General features: G+C 36.1%; 1 protein-coding gene across 8 annotated transcripts in view; it reads right to left on the reverse strand.

Moving 5' to 3' along the window:
- LOC115219667 (DNA excision repair protein ERCC-6-like 2) overlaps positions 1-16,883 on the reverse strand; it is a 52,582-nt gene that overhangs the window by 33,791 nt on the left and 1,908 nt on the right. For 6 of the 8 annotated variants that reach the window (XM_036509595.1, XM_036509597.1, XM_036509596.1 and 3 more), the window contains exons 2-4: positions 4,821-4,925; positions 1,687-1,815; positions 488-571 (exon numbers count right to left, since the gene is read on the reverse strand). In XM_036509595.1, the coding sequence (XP_036365488.1) occupies positions 488-571; positions 1,687-1,815; positions 4,821-4,913 (306 nt within the window). In that variant the 5' untranslated portion in view covers positions 4,914-4,925. Of the gene's footprint in view, positions 1-487; positions 572-1,686; positions 1,816-4,820; positions 4,926-16,443; positions 16,463-16,503; positions 16,840-16,883 lie in introns of those variants that run through there. The other 2 variants (XM_036509600.1, XM_036509601.1) reach the window with 2 other exon arrangements.

Raw genomic sequence — 16,883 nt, forward strand, 5'->3', positions numbered from 1 at the left:
GACAAGCGAGTCTGTAGTATTGAGCAAAATATTTGCTATAACAATATTTCTGCTTCAGCAACTCAACACTGAATCTGTCTGAAATGTAATAGAAAATTGGTCAGTTTCAAAACATTGATTGACCAGGTCACAAAAGCAAAGTTTGAAGGGACTAACAGACATTTCCTTTGCGATAGAAGTGAATAAGGAATAACACTTACTGACCAAAGACAAAACAAAATTAAAATTTTGTTACTCGGTGTAATTGGTTTAATAGTTAACCAATTGATGAATACTAAAGAAGTGAAATAGAACCAGTGCATATGTTAATTGACATAATGACCCTCCTGAGATAGAACAAAGTCTGTTTCAACATGAGTTCACATCAAGAATCTTGCAAACCAAATACAAAAATACGAAAAGAAAAGAAAAGATTCTTTTTTTTTTAACAAGTTCTGAAAATGTATGAGGTTAAAGACTGAAAAAATGAAACAGTAGCCTGACTTACTTTTTTGATAAAAGCTGGTTTAAGAACAAAAGCATCATCTTTGGTTCCAGTTTTCCCAAGCAATGCAGATATAAATGCAATGACCTAAGAGATACATTAATAAAATTTGGTTAGAATTTCCTAAGTCAGGGTTCAGAATAGATTTTGGAAAATTGAGCAAAAAATTATTATTAACAACAGAAGCAATATCAATACCAAAAGGCCATCTTTATGTCTAACTTGATGAGGATGTTTTGTTAAAACGCTAAACACTATAGTGTTCACCTTGAGAGAACATCTCATATGGATGCATACTGCACAGAAGCACAGAAGAACACATATTTATACTGCTGACAGATGAGAATCACCTGCCATGGGCACCAGAACTGCCATATTATGTAATTTCGACATGCCTCATCTCCAGTAGCAGGCATCCTGAAGCTGCATACAAGAAAATGTTACTGCCAGCGATATATGGAATTTCAGTGACCGTTCAAGCACTGGTGTTGCAAATAGACAACAGGCTTATTAAAAAAATAATTACTAGTGCCAGAAGCAGTATTAACCCTTTTGTTACCATATTTCTGTTGAGATGCTCTGTGTTTCTTTCAATTAATTTTAAATATGACAAAGAATTTAGTAAAATAACTTATCAAAATTAAGCTAGTGTTAGGAACATAAATTGTGACTAAGGTTTGATGGAAGATTTTAATTCAGAACTTTTGAAAACAAGACATTTGTTACCATATTTCTGTTGAGATGCTCTGTGTTTTTTTCAATTAATTTTAAATATAACAAAGAATTTAGTAAAATAACCTACTGTAATTAAACTAGTGTTAGGAACATAAATTGTGACTAAGGTTTGATGGAAGATTTTAATACAGAACTTTTGAAAACAAGACATTTATACTATAGAGCCAGAGACGGTTTCAGCCAGGTTGGTATCGAAACGGTTAATACCAAGGGGCAATCTTTATTTCCAACTTAACATGAGTGTATTGTTAGAGCACCAAATACAGCATTATTTACCTAGACAGAACCTCTCATATAGAGGTCAAGGTTGAGAGAGGGTTTAGAAACATCTCACAAAAGAACTGATATATTATTGGACCCTGTCCAAGGATGGTCTAATGTGTAGTTGAGAATGATAAGGAAATAAATAAATAAACAAACAAATAGATAAATAGAAATTTTTTTTTTTAAATTGAAATAATCCAGACCTGAACTGTTTTACCGAGTCCCATATCATCTCCTAAAATTGCACCTCTGTTGTTCTGGTAGTGACTCAAAAGGAAGCTAACGCCTTCTCTCTGATAAGTTCTCAAGTATTGATTAATTGATGCAGGTATCTGGAGATTCAAAGTTTGGTAAGGAAGAGAAAATAGTAAAAAGAAAGAGTTATTCTTTTTTCTTTTTTCAAAGAAATGGGAAAAGTTATATAAAATCCACAGGCTGAGTCAGAAATACTTTTAATATTTAAACGATATCTTTAATCTTCTGCCCTTTACTTGTTTCAGTTCATGGACTGCAACCATGCTGGAGCACTGCCTTGAAGTAGTTGGTCGAACAAACTGACACCAGGACTTTTTTTTTTTTTTGAAGTCTGATACTTGTTCTATCAGTCTTTTTTTGCCAAACTGCTAAGTTATGGGAATGTAAATAAACCCACAATAGCTGTCAAGTAGTGACAGGAGACAAACACGAGGACCCACAACATACACACACATATATTATATATGTGTGTGTCCTAACTGGCTCCCATGCCAGTGGCACGTAAAATGTACCCACTGCATTCTCGGAGTGGTTGGCGTTAGGAAGAGCATCCAGCTGTTGAAGCATTGCCAGATCAGATTGGAACCAGGTGAAGCCCACTGGCTTGCCAGACCTTGGTCAAACCATCCAACGCATGCCAGCATGGAAAGCAGATGTTAAATGATGATGATGATGATGATGACGTATAATTGAAGAAATTGGAGTCAAGAAGGAGTACGGTTGGACATTCACATGTGATGAATGCCCAAACTTAAACTTGGAAGTATACAATAACACTACCGATACTACTGGGTAATTCTGAAGGTTAATGACCATCCACACCATATGCCTTTCTTCGTCTTCACTGAGACCCATCTCAATAACCTCCACTTGAAAGCTTAGGTGAAAGTGAAGAATTTTACAGCTATCCATACAGACCGTGTTGGCAGAAGAAAAGGTGGGGCTGCCATTTTTGAGCATGATTCTTCTTTGGCTGAAGCAATGGATGTATTTCCCAATGTCTACTGTGAAACAGCTTCTGTGTATAGTAAAACCAACAATTTCACCTTCCTCTGATATTGTTGCATCTTTTATGCATCCAAAGCTTACACTGGGTGCATCTTATGGAGTTTCTACCTACCCCTTTTCTACAGATCGAGCAGGGCCATCTACCTGAGCAGATTTGTGATTTGTCTGCCTTCCTACTTACTAAGACTTTGCTTTTTGCTAGGTTAACCCTAAGGCCCTTTGATTCTAGACCTTGCTTCCATACCTGGAACTTCTTCTGTATCTTAGGTAGTGATTCAGCTATAAGAGCAAGATCATCAGCATAGAGGAGCTCCCAGGGGCAGCTGGAAATTCCTCTGTTATTTTCTGGAGACCTATGACGAACATTGGAGGCTGAGCACTGATCATTGGTGAATCCTTACTTGTACCTTGAATTCTTCGCTGTACTCATTGCTAACCCTCACCTTACTGATAGCATCTCTGTACATAGCTTGTACAGCTCTCGCCAACCACTTGTATATCCCTAGTTTCCACATTAACCACCAGATAAGGGATTGGGGGTCTCTGTTAAAGGCTTTCTCCAAGTTAACAAAGGCCAAGTACAGAAGCTTATATATATATATATATATATATATATATCATCATCATCATCATCATCATCATCATTTAACGTCTGCTTTCCATGCTAGCATGGGTTGGACGGTTCGACTGGGTCTGGGAAGCCAGGAGGCTGCACCAGGCCCAGTCTGATCTGGCAGTGTTTCTACAGCTGGGTGCCCTTCCTAACGCCAACCACTCTGTGAGTGTAGTGGGTGCCTTTTACGTACCACCGGCACAGGTGCCAGGTGAGGCTGGCAACGGCCACGATTGGTTGGTGCTTTTTACATGCCACTGGCACGGAGGCCAGTCAAAGCGGCGCTGGCAACGGCCATGTTCGGATGGTTCTTTTACGTGCCACCAGTACTGGTATTACAACTACAATTTCCATTGATTTTTGGTCTTCACAAGCAGAGTTTTGTGTCCCAAGAAGGAAAGGTATGCATAAGTGGACTGGCTACATCCCAGGTAGAGGCCATGGGTTATGGTCTCACTTGTCCTGCCAGGTCTTCTCACGCAGAGCATACTTCCGAAGGTCTCAGTCACTAGTCATTGCCTTGGTGAGACCTAAAGTTTGAAGGTCGTGCTTCACAACCTCTGACATTATACATCCATCGGAGCATACTGGCTTCATTTCTTGCGAGCTTACGCATATCCTCAGAAGTCACGACCCATTTCAAAGTTTGAGAAGAGGCCAACAAGTTTTGGAGAGAGTTAAGTCGATTACATTGACCCCAGTGGGCAACTGGTACTTATTTTATTGACCCCAAATTCATGAACAGTAAGATCAATCTCGACAGAATTTTGAACTCAGAATGTACAGACGAAATGCTGCAAAGCATTTTGCCTAGCATATTAACGATTCTGCCAGCTCATTGCCTTTATATATATAAGTATTAAATGATAGATGTTCCATGCTGACATGTGTTGAATGAGACTTCATGAAGCAGTAATGTATGGCTGGATACCCTTCACATATATATGAGGGGTGGTGAAAAGTTCCTGGCTTTGAGTAAAAGAAAATACAGGAGGATCAGTTAATTATGATTTTATTCAACATATTCCCCTCTCAGATTCACACACTTATTGCAGCGATCCTTCAGTTTTTCTAAGCCCTGTAAAGGAACCCAGAAGGTTGGTCCTCCCACCAGTCATTTTACAATACTCTTAAAGCCAGGAACTTTTCAGCATCCCCATCATATATATCTACACACACACGTATGTGTGCATATAAGACTACAGTAGAGGAAACTATGGGAACACAGTCGGATCAAGCCTAAAATTTTAGATGGTTGTGAAGCAAAATTCTTAAACACACAGCTATGCTCATACTCAATCCAAAATACCTTAATCACACATTCAAGCAGTGTGTAGTAGTGCTAACAGCCTACCTGACCGGAATGGTTACAAACAACTTATCAGTCAAGTGAAACAGCTACATTTTGCTTACACTTCAATACTCAGTTCTCAGTTATTTATTTCACTAGTTTTCACTTACCTCATATACGGGATCCTCCCCAGGTTTTGTCAGTAAAAATGCTGTCTTCTCAGAAACTGGAGAGAAATCAAACGATGGCCGCTCTGAATCCATTTCAAAAACCTACTGTAATAACAAGAAAATAATTAAATAAATAAACAATATATAAATGTTTACTGAAATAACAAAATGATTTTTTAGTAAGAAATTACATCTGAATTTGTGTCGATTAGACAACATTGTAGTTTTGTTGTATCTTGATAAAATCAATGCTTTTTATCCTCTATTTATTTTTAGTAAATAAATACATTCTCAATTTATTAATTATTCATTTCACTAATTTAGCATTCCTTTCTTTAAAAATTGGCAGTCTGTTGATTATGAACAATGAGGGTTCTAGTTGATCTGATCAACAGAACAGCCTGCTCATGAAATTAATGTACAAGTGGCTGAGCACTCCATAGACATGCGTACCCTTAATGTAGCTCTCAAAGAGATTCAGCATGACACAGATGGGGCGAGGCTGGCCCTTTGAAATAAAGGTACAACTCATTTTTGCCAACTAAATGGACAGGAACAAAGTGAAATAAAGTGATTTTCTCAAGCACACAACACACAGCCAGGAATTGAACTCTCAAACCTACAATTGTGAACCGATTACCCTAACCACTAAGCCACTATGACTTTTACAATAATAACTAACAGAAATGGTAAAGAAAGGAATGATTAATTAATGAATTTGGTATAAAACAAAGATGGGATTGTTACAGATGGAATGTCCATTTTTTAAGGAAAGACAGCACCCGTGACCCTCTATTTTCTCAAGGCCTCTGTGGCTGGTGGGGAATGGTAGAAGAAAGGGTGTTCTTCTCAAACTTGAGATTCAGTCCAAGTGCTTGAAACAAAGTAAACTCTGCTAAAGATACCCAAGGACTACAAAGGACCCCAATGGTAACCAAAGAGAAGACGGTAGCATTAAACCAGATTATAGGTTAAAATCTACCACCCAAGAACTCCAGAAGACTAAAGACTGAAACAATGACTACAAGAAATCTTGTCTGATATTCAAAAATTCCAACTATACAGCACCTAGGACTAGTACTCTATTTTATTGATCCCTGGAAGGATAAAAGGCAAAGCTGACTTCAGCAGGATTTGAAATCAGAACAAAGAACAAGAACAAATATGCACTAATAATTTTGTTAATTTGTCTCTTATCACAGTCTGCTTCATAAAAGTTCATTTAGAGGTGTGTGTGTGTGTGTGTGTGCATGTATGTGTGTGTGCATGTATGTGTGTGTGTATATATATATATATATATATATAAATCCTTAAATTGTTTCAGCTTTAAAGCTGTAGTCATGCAGGCCACTGTTGGCTGTGCTACACCATTATGTGAAACCACCTCTGATATGTGGCATTTGGTGATAAAGGGAATTTGATGCTGCTGCCCTCATCTGTGCTTCCTGCCATGCAGTAGGCTCATCTGGAACCCTTGACAGGAGGTGATCCAGTTTTGTTTTTTTAAAACACCTACATCCACACCATGCAGGTCTCTCAGGCATTTTGGAAGAATACTAAAGAGTTGTTGCAGTATCCAGTCCTGTATTTTGCGGGTGATGCTGGGATTTTGGCACTCTACAGTGGTGCGCTGCTCTGCTGTTTGTGTAACTTTCAATACCAAAGCTTGGTACAAGGCCTTCCAGGATTTTCAAGATGTATGTCACTGCATATCTTTCCCCACCTTTATTCTAGGGAGAAGATTTTTAACTCTTTAAGCCTTTTCCAGTAACTGATATGTTGCATTGAAATGATTCTTTTTGTATGACTTCGTTGGATTGCTTTGAGTTCCACATTAATTTTATATTTTGTGGTAACCATAGTTTGGAACAGTGTGCCCTCCAAGGACCATCATAGTTTCCTTTTCTCTCATTTTGAAAGTTCAGAGGATTCAGCCAGCCGTCTGCATTTTATTATCAAATTAGTAATATGCACCTGGAAAGATGCATCATTGCTCATGTCAATGCCCAGGTCATACCTTGAGGTAAAAACAACCTTTATTTGTGTCTTACTAAAAATCAAAAATATAAGTCAACTATTAGCAAACAGCTGAGAATTATTGATAGAAATGAATATTGATTCTAACATTGTCTTAAGTCCACAAGTTTGGTTAGGCGGGGAAATAGTAGATTAAATCAACACTAATATACAACTAATTCTTTACTTTATTGATCCCAGAGAAGGATGAAAGGTAAAATTGAACTTAGCAGGATTTAAACCCTAAACATAAAGAGCCATGAGTTAACACCGCTAGGCATTTTGTCTGTTGCTCTAACGATTCTACCAAAAACATCAACAAGAGAAAACAACAAAAAGTTCAATGTTCTTATAATGTTCTTCTTGAATTGTTTCTTAAAATGTCTGGTATCAATTTGCATTGAAAAATTTAACAGTAAGTCGAACAGGAGATAGCCCCAAACGGGTAGTTAATACAAGGGAGATAATCATTTCCTCATAGTATTTGGTGGGATAAGAAGTTAGAACTTGAAATTAAGGACTACGGAAAAAAGATCCATTGAGTTCACATCTTTTTAGTTTTTGTTCCTTACTAGTGAAGTTCTTCAAATTTCTTGCCAGTGGTAATCATGTGTAGCAAACTCTGTTAGAATTAACAAATCCCAAACATTTGTAAGTAAAAAACCTGAAAGATATTGTTATAGTTTTCTCTCTAATATTTGTCTTATAAAAAGTTCTTAAACTTGATTGGAAATCATTTTTACAATTTCTTATCATTATTTTTGGATTGAAAGAAACTGGAATGTAATTAGCCATGCAGCTCCTCTCCAGGAACCTCCTCTGCATCCCATCCTTCTTCATACTTTAACCCGTCATTCCTTTGCATAGAGCTGTCCCCAACTCCCTCGGGATATGTTGATTTTTTGAGTACAGGTGATGTGAAAAAAAAAGGACCCAGTGCATGCTGTAAATTGGTCGACATTACAAAGGGCATCAAGTCATAGAAACCGTGGCAAAGCAGACACTGGAGCATGATGTAGTCCTTGGACCCAAGGGGTCCTTGTCAAACTGTCCATTCCATGCAAGTACGGATGTTAAAAGACAATGATGACAACGATGATAGTGGCAGTGGCAGCAGAAGGTAGAAAGAAAAGAAGGAAGGAAGAAGAAAGAAAAAAGAAAGAATAAATGAATGAATGAGAAAGAAAGAAAGAAAGGAAGAAAAAACGAATGAATGAAATGGGAAGAAAGGAAGGGTAAAAGAAAGAAAGAAAAAAAAAAAAAAGAAAGAAAGGAGGGAAGGAAGAAGAAAGAAAGAAAGAAAAAAAAAGAAAGAAAGGAGGGAAGGAAGAAGAAAGAAAGAAAGAAAGAAAGAAAGAAAGAAAGAAAGAAAGAAAGAAAGAAAGAAAGAAAGAAAAAAAATGCAGGTATCTAGACAAGGATGAAGTCAAACAATTTCAGGTCAAAGAACAATGGCAAAAGAGAGTGCAGAGTGCAGAGTTTTCTAAACGTACTGGAATGAAATATGACATAAGAATACAATGGCAATTAGAGTCAAGATTAATTAAAATATATTTATAGCTTCATGCAGATCTTTCAGTTCATTGGTACAAGTTTTGCCCAAAATGCATACACACACATACACACACAAGTACAATGTCAATAACTATATAAGTACTGATTTTTAACATTGGTACATCATCGTCGCCATCACCACCATCATCGTCATCATCATCATCATCATCATCATCATCATCATGACCATCATTTTAATGTCCACTTTCCCATGCTCGCAATGTGGTGACACCAGTTTATAACTATCATGTGAAGTCAAGGCAAAGAACATTAATACACACATACATACATAAATATACAAATATATGTATGTATGTATATTTATATATATATATATATAAACTAGCAGCTAAGCCCGCTTTCGCCAGGTCTGTTATGATGATGTGGCTGTAATCGTTTTCGGCTAGGTATAATCTATAATAGTGATTCTCAACCTTATCATTTTGGGTCCCCTGTTTCGATTGGAGCCTCCAGCTGTATGAAAATTTCCTGACTCCCCCGCCCCCCCACCAACCGGTCACAAAACAGCTTCAGGAGTTGTAAAGAACGAATTTGTACGTAGTCTGTTTCTGAGATCTATTCTATTGAACCTCTGTCTAATCATTAAAACATTGATTTAATTATGAATATAGAAAGAAATTATACATTAATCCCTATTTTTGTAAGCAGTTGCATCCGTAAAAAATTTTATTTGCAGAGAGCAGAAATTGAAAGAAGATATATGAAATGGATGTGTATGTGTGTGTGTGTGTGTGCATGCTTGTGCATGTGTATGTGAAAGAGAAAGAGAGATAGAGTGTATGAGTGAAGGTGTGTGTCATGATGTTTGATGTCTTTTAAGGTACACACAAATGTGAGGCCATCATATAAAAATTTTACAATAGTTGATTTATGGAAAAGATGATGTTAATTTTTTTAAATGTAAATATGTGAATGAAAATTAAGTTCAGACCTTTAAATGGTAGCCAGACCTGGTAGAAATAGCAGCCAAATCTCCCTCAAAACACTCTACTGTCTATTATGTCAATTCTGCCTATTATGTAGTTTGAATGAGAAACTGTAAATAAAGATTAAGATTATTAATCCCACAAAGAGGTGAAAGAAGAGAGACAGCATAGTGAAAGTTTTTGCTGACTATCATCCTGTACTCCCCTTGTTGCAAGTGAAATGGTATATGCCAGCGGTGTGAGCAACTGGTTGTTTTAATGGCGGAATAAACAGAATTCCATTAGAAAAGTTTTAATCGATTTTCTTGGTAACTATGGGGGCTAGGAAAAAAATACAAACCACATTCCAATCTATGCACCCGTCTCCACATGTGAGCCATTTTTCATGCGAATCCACCCAACCATTTGGCTGTGAACCTCAAGACAAGAAAGAATACAACGATCACTCACGTCCAATTTATATAATAGAATATACTTTTTATTGTTGGTTAACAAGGCTACAATTGGTTTCATGGAGAGAATTCTCAGCAATTATCAAGCTTGCTACATGAGACATTGATACTCATCATCGAGATGGAGATGAGTAGCAATGTTTCATATTGCAGGTTTGATAATTGCTGAGAATTGTCAGCATGAAACCAAATATAGTCATGTTAACCAACAAATTATAGAATATTTACTCACCAATACAGTATTGAGCACTCATTCTCATTGTTTGATTTTACCATGTGTGTGTGTGTGTGCGTGTGTAGATGTATGTATATGTGAGTATCACGTAAGGCTAGAGATGTGAGCAATGACCTCCCTTGCAAATGCTACATACGGATACAAACTGTGTGTCGATAGCCAGCTGGAAAAGATGTTTTCCTGGGGCTAAAACAACAGTAACATCGTCCTTTATAGGACTGCCACATTCTGTTGGCATATAAACATCACTATATATATATGTATATATTTATGTATGTATGTATCAGATTCAATCAACCAAATCCATTCACAAGTGTTTGGCCAGCCAATGGCAATAATAGAAGATACTTGCCCATAATGTTACACAATGGAACTTGAACCTAGAACCACGTGGTTGGGAAGCCTACTACACGGTTGCAAATTTTGAGGGGAGGGTACAATCGACCCACTGTTTCATTGGTACTTTATTGCATTAATCTCAGAACTAAATAAGCATTAGTAGGGAATAAACTGGTCATACAGTATTTACTTAATTTAGACTTGTGTCATTTATTTAAACACACATGTTCTTTGTGAAGATGCATGGCTTAGCAGTGAGTCTGATTCCTGGAGGCACAATTTATTTCAAGTTGCTCCAGTCCACTCAGCTAGCAAACATAAGTGAACCTGTAATTCAAAGGGTCAGTGTTATCATTTCTGTGCCACACTGAATCTCCCTGAGAACTACATTAAGGGTACACATGTCTGTGGAGTGCTCAAGCACTTACAAATTTAATTTTATGAGCAGGCTGTTCTGGTGATCATCTCAACTAGAATACTCGTGATTGTAGCAAATGATGTGCCAGGTACATGGTCTTTTAGAAACACTGAAAAGTACTCTTTTCAAAGAGTTAAGTTCATATATTTTTGTTTATGGTAGCCTAGTGCAACCTTTATGAAAGTGCATGGCTTATAACTTAGGGTGTTGCCTTCATATTTTGGGATCTTTTCTGTTTGGCTGCCACTTTTCAATTTCTTCAAACTTTTGTCCCAATTGATTTCATATTTCGTGTATTTGTGTAGTTTTATAAAGTAACCATTGACATGAAATTCATTTTCACCATAAATCAATAAATAAAGAGTTGATAGCTTTTAAAGTTTGCAAATTTGAGGTGATTTAAGCCAATCAAAAGTCACAGAAATAGAGGTACCTATTTCCATAGTAACAAGCCAAGCTGCTTACCACATGTTCTTTTGGTCGCTTATTAAATGCTTAAAACACATGCTGTATGAGATGTGCTAAAAATAACAGCTAAATAGGCCTTAAATTACACACTCTCTCTTTTACTTGTTTCAGTCATTTGACTGCAGCCATGCTGTATTCCTGTGTGTAGAATACAAATTTGCAAAAATTCTCTGAAAATTCCAAAAAAAGTTATGAAGGGTCATGTGGCATGCATAAAACAGAATTCCACCAATGTTTCATTTGTTTACTATTGACAACACCTGCTATCATGCTCAAAATGACAGCTTCCAAATCCTGTTTTCTGACTGGGTAAAAATCATCAAATTTTAAACCTTTGTAACTTTTTAAATAATTCTTCTGGCAAAAGGGAATTATCTCCTGAGATTCAGCTTGAAAAATTACGTCAGTACACCAGATTTAAAAATTTTCCCTAAACTTTAAAATTTCCACAGGTGCAGCCAAACAGAAAAAAATCCTAATTTTGTGATCATGGTTTCAATTCCTAGACCAGGTGGTGTGTTATGTTTTTGAGCAAAACACACCATTTAACATTACTTCAGTCCACTCAGGTGTAAGTAAGTAACTTTGCAATGGACTGGCACCACATTCAGGGATAATGTTGTGATCTTGGTCACTTACACACAATGGAAACAGGGTAACTGGCCCAATGAATCCTAAGGCTTGTAACAGTAATGTCCAGAGTGACTAACAACTAGTACAACTTTTAACACATGAAGCACGATGGGCCACTATCATGGCCATCAAGCACGGGTCGGCAGGCCACGATTGTGGGCCAGATAGATGCATTTAACGTATGGACGTTTGTCAGGGTCTAATGTCACTCAAACGCTCCAATACACCCCAGAATGCAAGAGGACAAATAGTTCAACTTATGACTGATCAGATGATGTAAAACTTGCCACCATTATAAATTAAGAAGATATTTTAACTATTTTCTGTTTTTTGTGTGCATGGTAGTCCCATTTTCATAAAATATGCTCAGCAGTCCATGCTATGTAAGTGCAAATCCCAGTGCTTTATGGCTTAACTGTTCTTGTAATTATATCAGACAATTTCCTTATTGCAATACAAGAAAGGGATGAAAAGTGAGACAGCATAAGAGAGAAGTTGAAGGTCCATTGTGTGTATCCTTAATTGTATACTTGTTCCAGTCACTGGACTACAACCATACTGGAGCACTTCCTTAGAGGGTTTACTCAAACGAATCAATCCCACTAATTATATGTTTTTTAAAAATTGGTACCTTATTCTTATTCTTTTGTTGACTTATGCAAAAAAAAGCTATAGGGATGTCAACAAACCAACACCAATTGTCAAGGAGAGTAGGGGGACAAACACAAGCATATACATACATACATGTATGCATGTGTGTATATATATATATATCACGTGATCACGTGACCGACCAGACCATCAGATGTTGTTACACATCGCTGGTCACAATGCGTTCGCATTGTTTTAGCCTTCGAATGACGCCACCCCGCTGGCTAAGCGAGTAGGCCAACAGAAGAAAGAGTGGTGAAAGAGTACAGCAGGGATCACCACCCCCTGCTGGAGCCTCGTCTGGAATCGAAACCGCGATCCTGCAACTGCGAGTCTGCTGCCCTAACCACTAGGCCATTGCGCCTCCACACACACATATATATATATATATATATATATACACACACATACATATATATCATATACACACACACACATATATATACATACATACATACATATCATACACACACAAACACACATATATATATATAAGTTCAAATATAGGTTCCAAACCTCATTAAGGGATAATAAAATCCAATGAAAATACTGGTTAGTTACCTATTCAAAAAGCGTAGAATATTACAATTAATATTCAACTGTAAGGTAACAAGACAAACCCTGGTTTATATATATTTCAAGAAGGTAAGAAAATAGAGAAATAATTAATAGTTGTTTATTAATTTTAAAAAATTAGACATCATCTCTGACAGCTGTTTTGATTCCAGACCTTCAGAAATTAATTACCATAATTAAAACTATTTAAAAGTCAAATCTCATAATAATAATAATAATATATATTAATTAACCCTAACATTAAGTTCTTACATCTTTTAAGTTACTTAACTCCTTAGGTACTTCCTAAGTGTAACAAATCTTTTAGAATGTCTTTCACCTAAAATTAATTACTAATATTATTTATATCTATTTGCTCTGTATTGCATTCTGTTTATGTTTCTAGTTACATATAACAAACTATCACTTGACTATGCAATAACATACTATATCTTATGTTATTAAGTTATTTTATTTTATTTTAGGCTATTTGTATTTTCACCTCTACAATATTTAATTATATTATACAAGCAAAATGCCCTCCTGCCGTCCAATGGACAGTGCTGAGTTGTCAAACATTTAAACCAAATTTTCTCAAAACAACTTGTCTGACCGTCCCATAGGCCTCCCATTTGAGAAACACTGATTTAACCTAAATTTGAGACACCATCAAAAGAAGAAATAAAGATAGACTTTTTCTCTATTCCAAAGAAAAATTATTTTATTCACACAAATATGCAACTGAAGAGTTTAAAGTACCAGTAATGATAAGGCTGTTGACTGGGAGAACACAAACATGGTTTAAACAGTAAGCTTGGCAGGAAAGAAACGTGCCTTTAAGCAGTACAAAAACAACAAAAAATAGAAGGTTCAGTTATGTACAGGTTGATGGAAGAAAAGCAGGACAAAAACGGCTTTATAGATCGCATCTCACCTGGAATCGATTTTTGTAATTTTTTCAAGACTTATACACTCCCTGATACCATCGGTATCTACATATCAAATTTGAGCGCAATCGGATGGAGGATGCTCAAGATCCGAGAAGACACACAGAACAGATTTTATATAAGAGATTATAACACACCCAAAGGAATGCACCTTTAACTATTGTCATTATTTTGATTGTATACACATTTTATCTTTAATTATAAGTTATTTTATGGATTTCCCCCTAATTTTTATTTTAATTTATACTTTATTTTTATTATTTAATTTTTAATTTCTATTTTATTCACTTATCAGATTACTAATATCAATTTACACACTGCTTATCTATAGCATTAGTATTGGTGCATAATACATTGTAATATATTGCAATTATGCTCATATACCTATTTTCTTTAATTTAACACTCTAGAAGGATATAGTGTGCTATTCTTACTTTTATTAAAACTCCAATAAATATACTACCTTCCTCTCCTTTGTAAGGTTTATACCAAGTTCTTTATATATAAATTTTATCAGTTAACGGTTAGGAGCTGTATACTCAACAAGCAGGAATATGAACACCTAATTGTATATCTTTAGCTAACTCTGATGAGATTCAACTTTTAAATGGTTTTAATTATGGTAATTATTTCTAAAGGTCTGGAATCGAAACAGCTGTCAGACATGATGTCTAATTTTTAACTTAATAAATAATTATTAATTATCTCTCCATTTTCTTATCTACTTAAATATATATATATATATATACATATATATATATGTATATATATATATATATATATGAAGTGTGATTTTATGGTTAGAAGTTTGCTTCCCAACCACATGTTTCTGGGTTCAGTCCCACAGCATGGAACATTGAGCATTTTCTACTGTAGCTTCAGGTTGATCAAAGCCTTGTGAATGGACTTGGTTGACAGAAACTGAAAGAATCCCACTGTATAGATGTGTGTGTGTTTGCACGTGTATTTGTGTTTGTGTGTGTGTGTGTGTGTGTGTGTCTGTCTGTCCTCCACCACCACTTGACAACTAGTGTTGCTTTGTTTACATCCCTGTAACTTAGCAGTTTGGCAAAAAGGTACTGATATAGAAAGTACCAGACTTTAAAAATAAACTGGGTCCTGGGGTCAATCAACTTGACTAAAAATGTTCAAGGCAGTGCCCCTGCATGGTTGCAGTCTAGTGACTGGGCGAGCTGGCAGAAACGTTAGCATGCCAGGCAAAATGCTTAGCGGTGTTTCGTCTGTCTTTACATTCTGAGTTCAAATTCTGCCGAGGTCGATTTGCCTTTCATCCTTTCATGGGGTCAATAAATTAAGTACCAGTTGCATACTGGGGTTGATCTAATCAACTGGCCCCCTTCCCCAAAATTTCGGGCCTTGTGCCTAGAGGAAAAAAGATCATATATATATATATATGTATGTATGTATGTATGTATGTATGTATGTATATATGTATGTATATATATACTTAGCGGTTTGGCAAAAGAGACCGATAGAATAAGTACTGGGCTTACAAAAAGAATAAGTCCCAGGGTCGAGTTGCTCGATTAAAGGCGGTGCTCCAGCATGGCCGCAGTCAAATGACTGAAACAAGTAAAAGAGTAAAAGAGATATATATATATATTGTTGAATTTTACAGAAAAACAAAAGACAAAGACAGGAGTATGAACAACAAGGTGCATTAGTTTGATGCTTGGGAAAGTGAGAAAGTCTTTTTATGTTTCGAGCCTATGCTCTTCAACAGAAAGGAATAAGAGAAAATTACCAGAAAGAATTAAAAAAAACTTGTGGAATTAGTGCTATACACACACACACACACAACAGGCTTCCACACAGTTTCTGTCCACTAAATTCGTTCATCACAAGGTAGTGATTGGCCCAAGGATGCTGTGCAATGGTGCTGAACCAAAAACCACTGAACCAAACGCAGCCATGAGTTTGATTTCTAAATATTGAAAACAACCTAGCGGAAACGTCTTCAGCTTGAAGCTGGTAAACAATGAAAACCAAACATACTTGACATCGTTTTGCTTCCTTTCAAAGACATTTCATAAACATTATTATTGTTGGACCTATAATCTAAAGCATTCATGGTTAATATATTATATATTTAAGGTTTTCCTTCCTCTATTTGCCGTCCTTTCTATAGTCAACAGCTCAATTATCACGTGGAAATAATAAATAGGCGGTGATAACGACAATGATGATGATGTTAATGATGATGACGATGACAACAATGATAATGATGATGGCGACGACGAAGTCGACTGTGATGACGATGATGAAAATTAGGAGATGGTGACGATGATCATGATGATGATAGTGATGGCGGTAATAATGATCATGATAACGATGATGATGAGGATGATTAACATGACGACGATATTGATCATGATGATGATACCGACGGCAAATATGATGACGAACACGACGATGCTGCTGCTGATGATGATGATGATGATATTTACCTTCTCTACTTCGACCAATAAAATTGTTTTCATCGTACATAGGAATATTGAATTTTAAGTGTAGCAGTATCGATTGTTGCCACACATTGTTACATAAATTACATGTAAATAGATTTTTTTTTTTTCAGTAGCAGAACACGTAATTAACAAAATAGGATGCATTATCATTATTATTTTATTATTTTGTGTGTGTGTGTGTGTATGTGCGTGGTTTTCTGAACACCATTGAATAATCAAAACTATAGGGGCGGACATTGTATTATAGTTTACCGAACCCGGAAATAATAAATTAATATTAATAGTCAGTCTCTCCAAGAAACTTTTAGAAATATGCTGACGTTGAAAATCTCATAAGAAAATTTCCACAACGACTTTTAGTT

This window comes from Octopus sinensis, linkage group LG15 (genome assembly GCF_006345805.1).
Source record: "Octopus sinensis linkage group LG15, ASM634580v1, whole genome shotgun sequence".
NCBI classification, from domain to species: domain Eukaryota; kingdom Metazoa; phylum Mollusca; class Cephalopoda; order Octopoda; family Octopodidae; genus Octopus; species Octopus sinensis.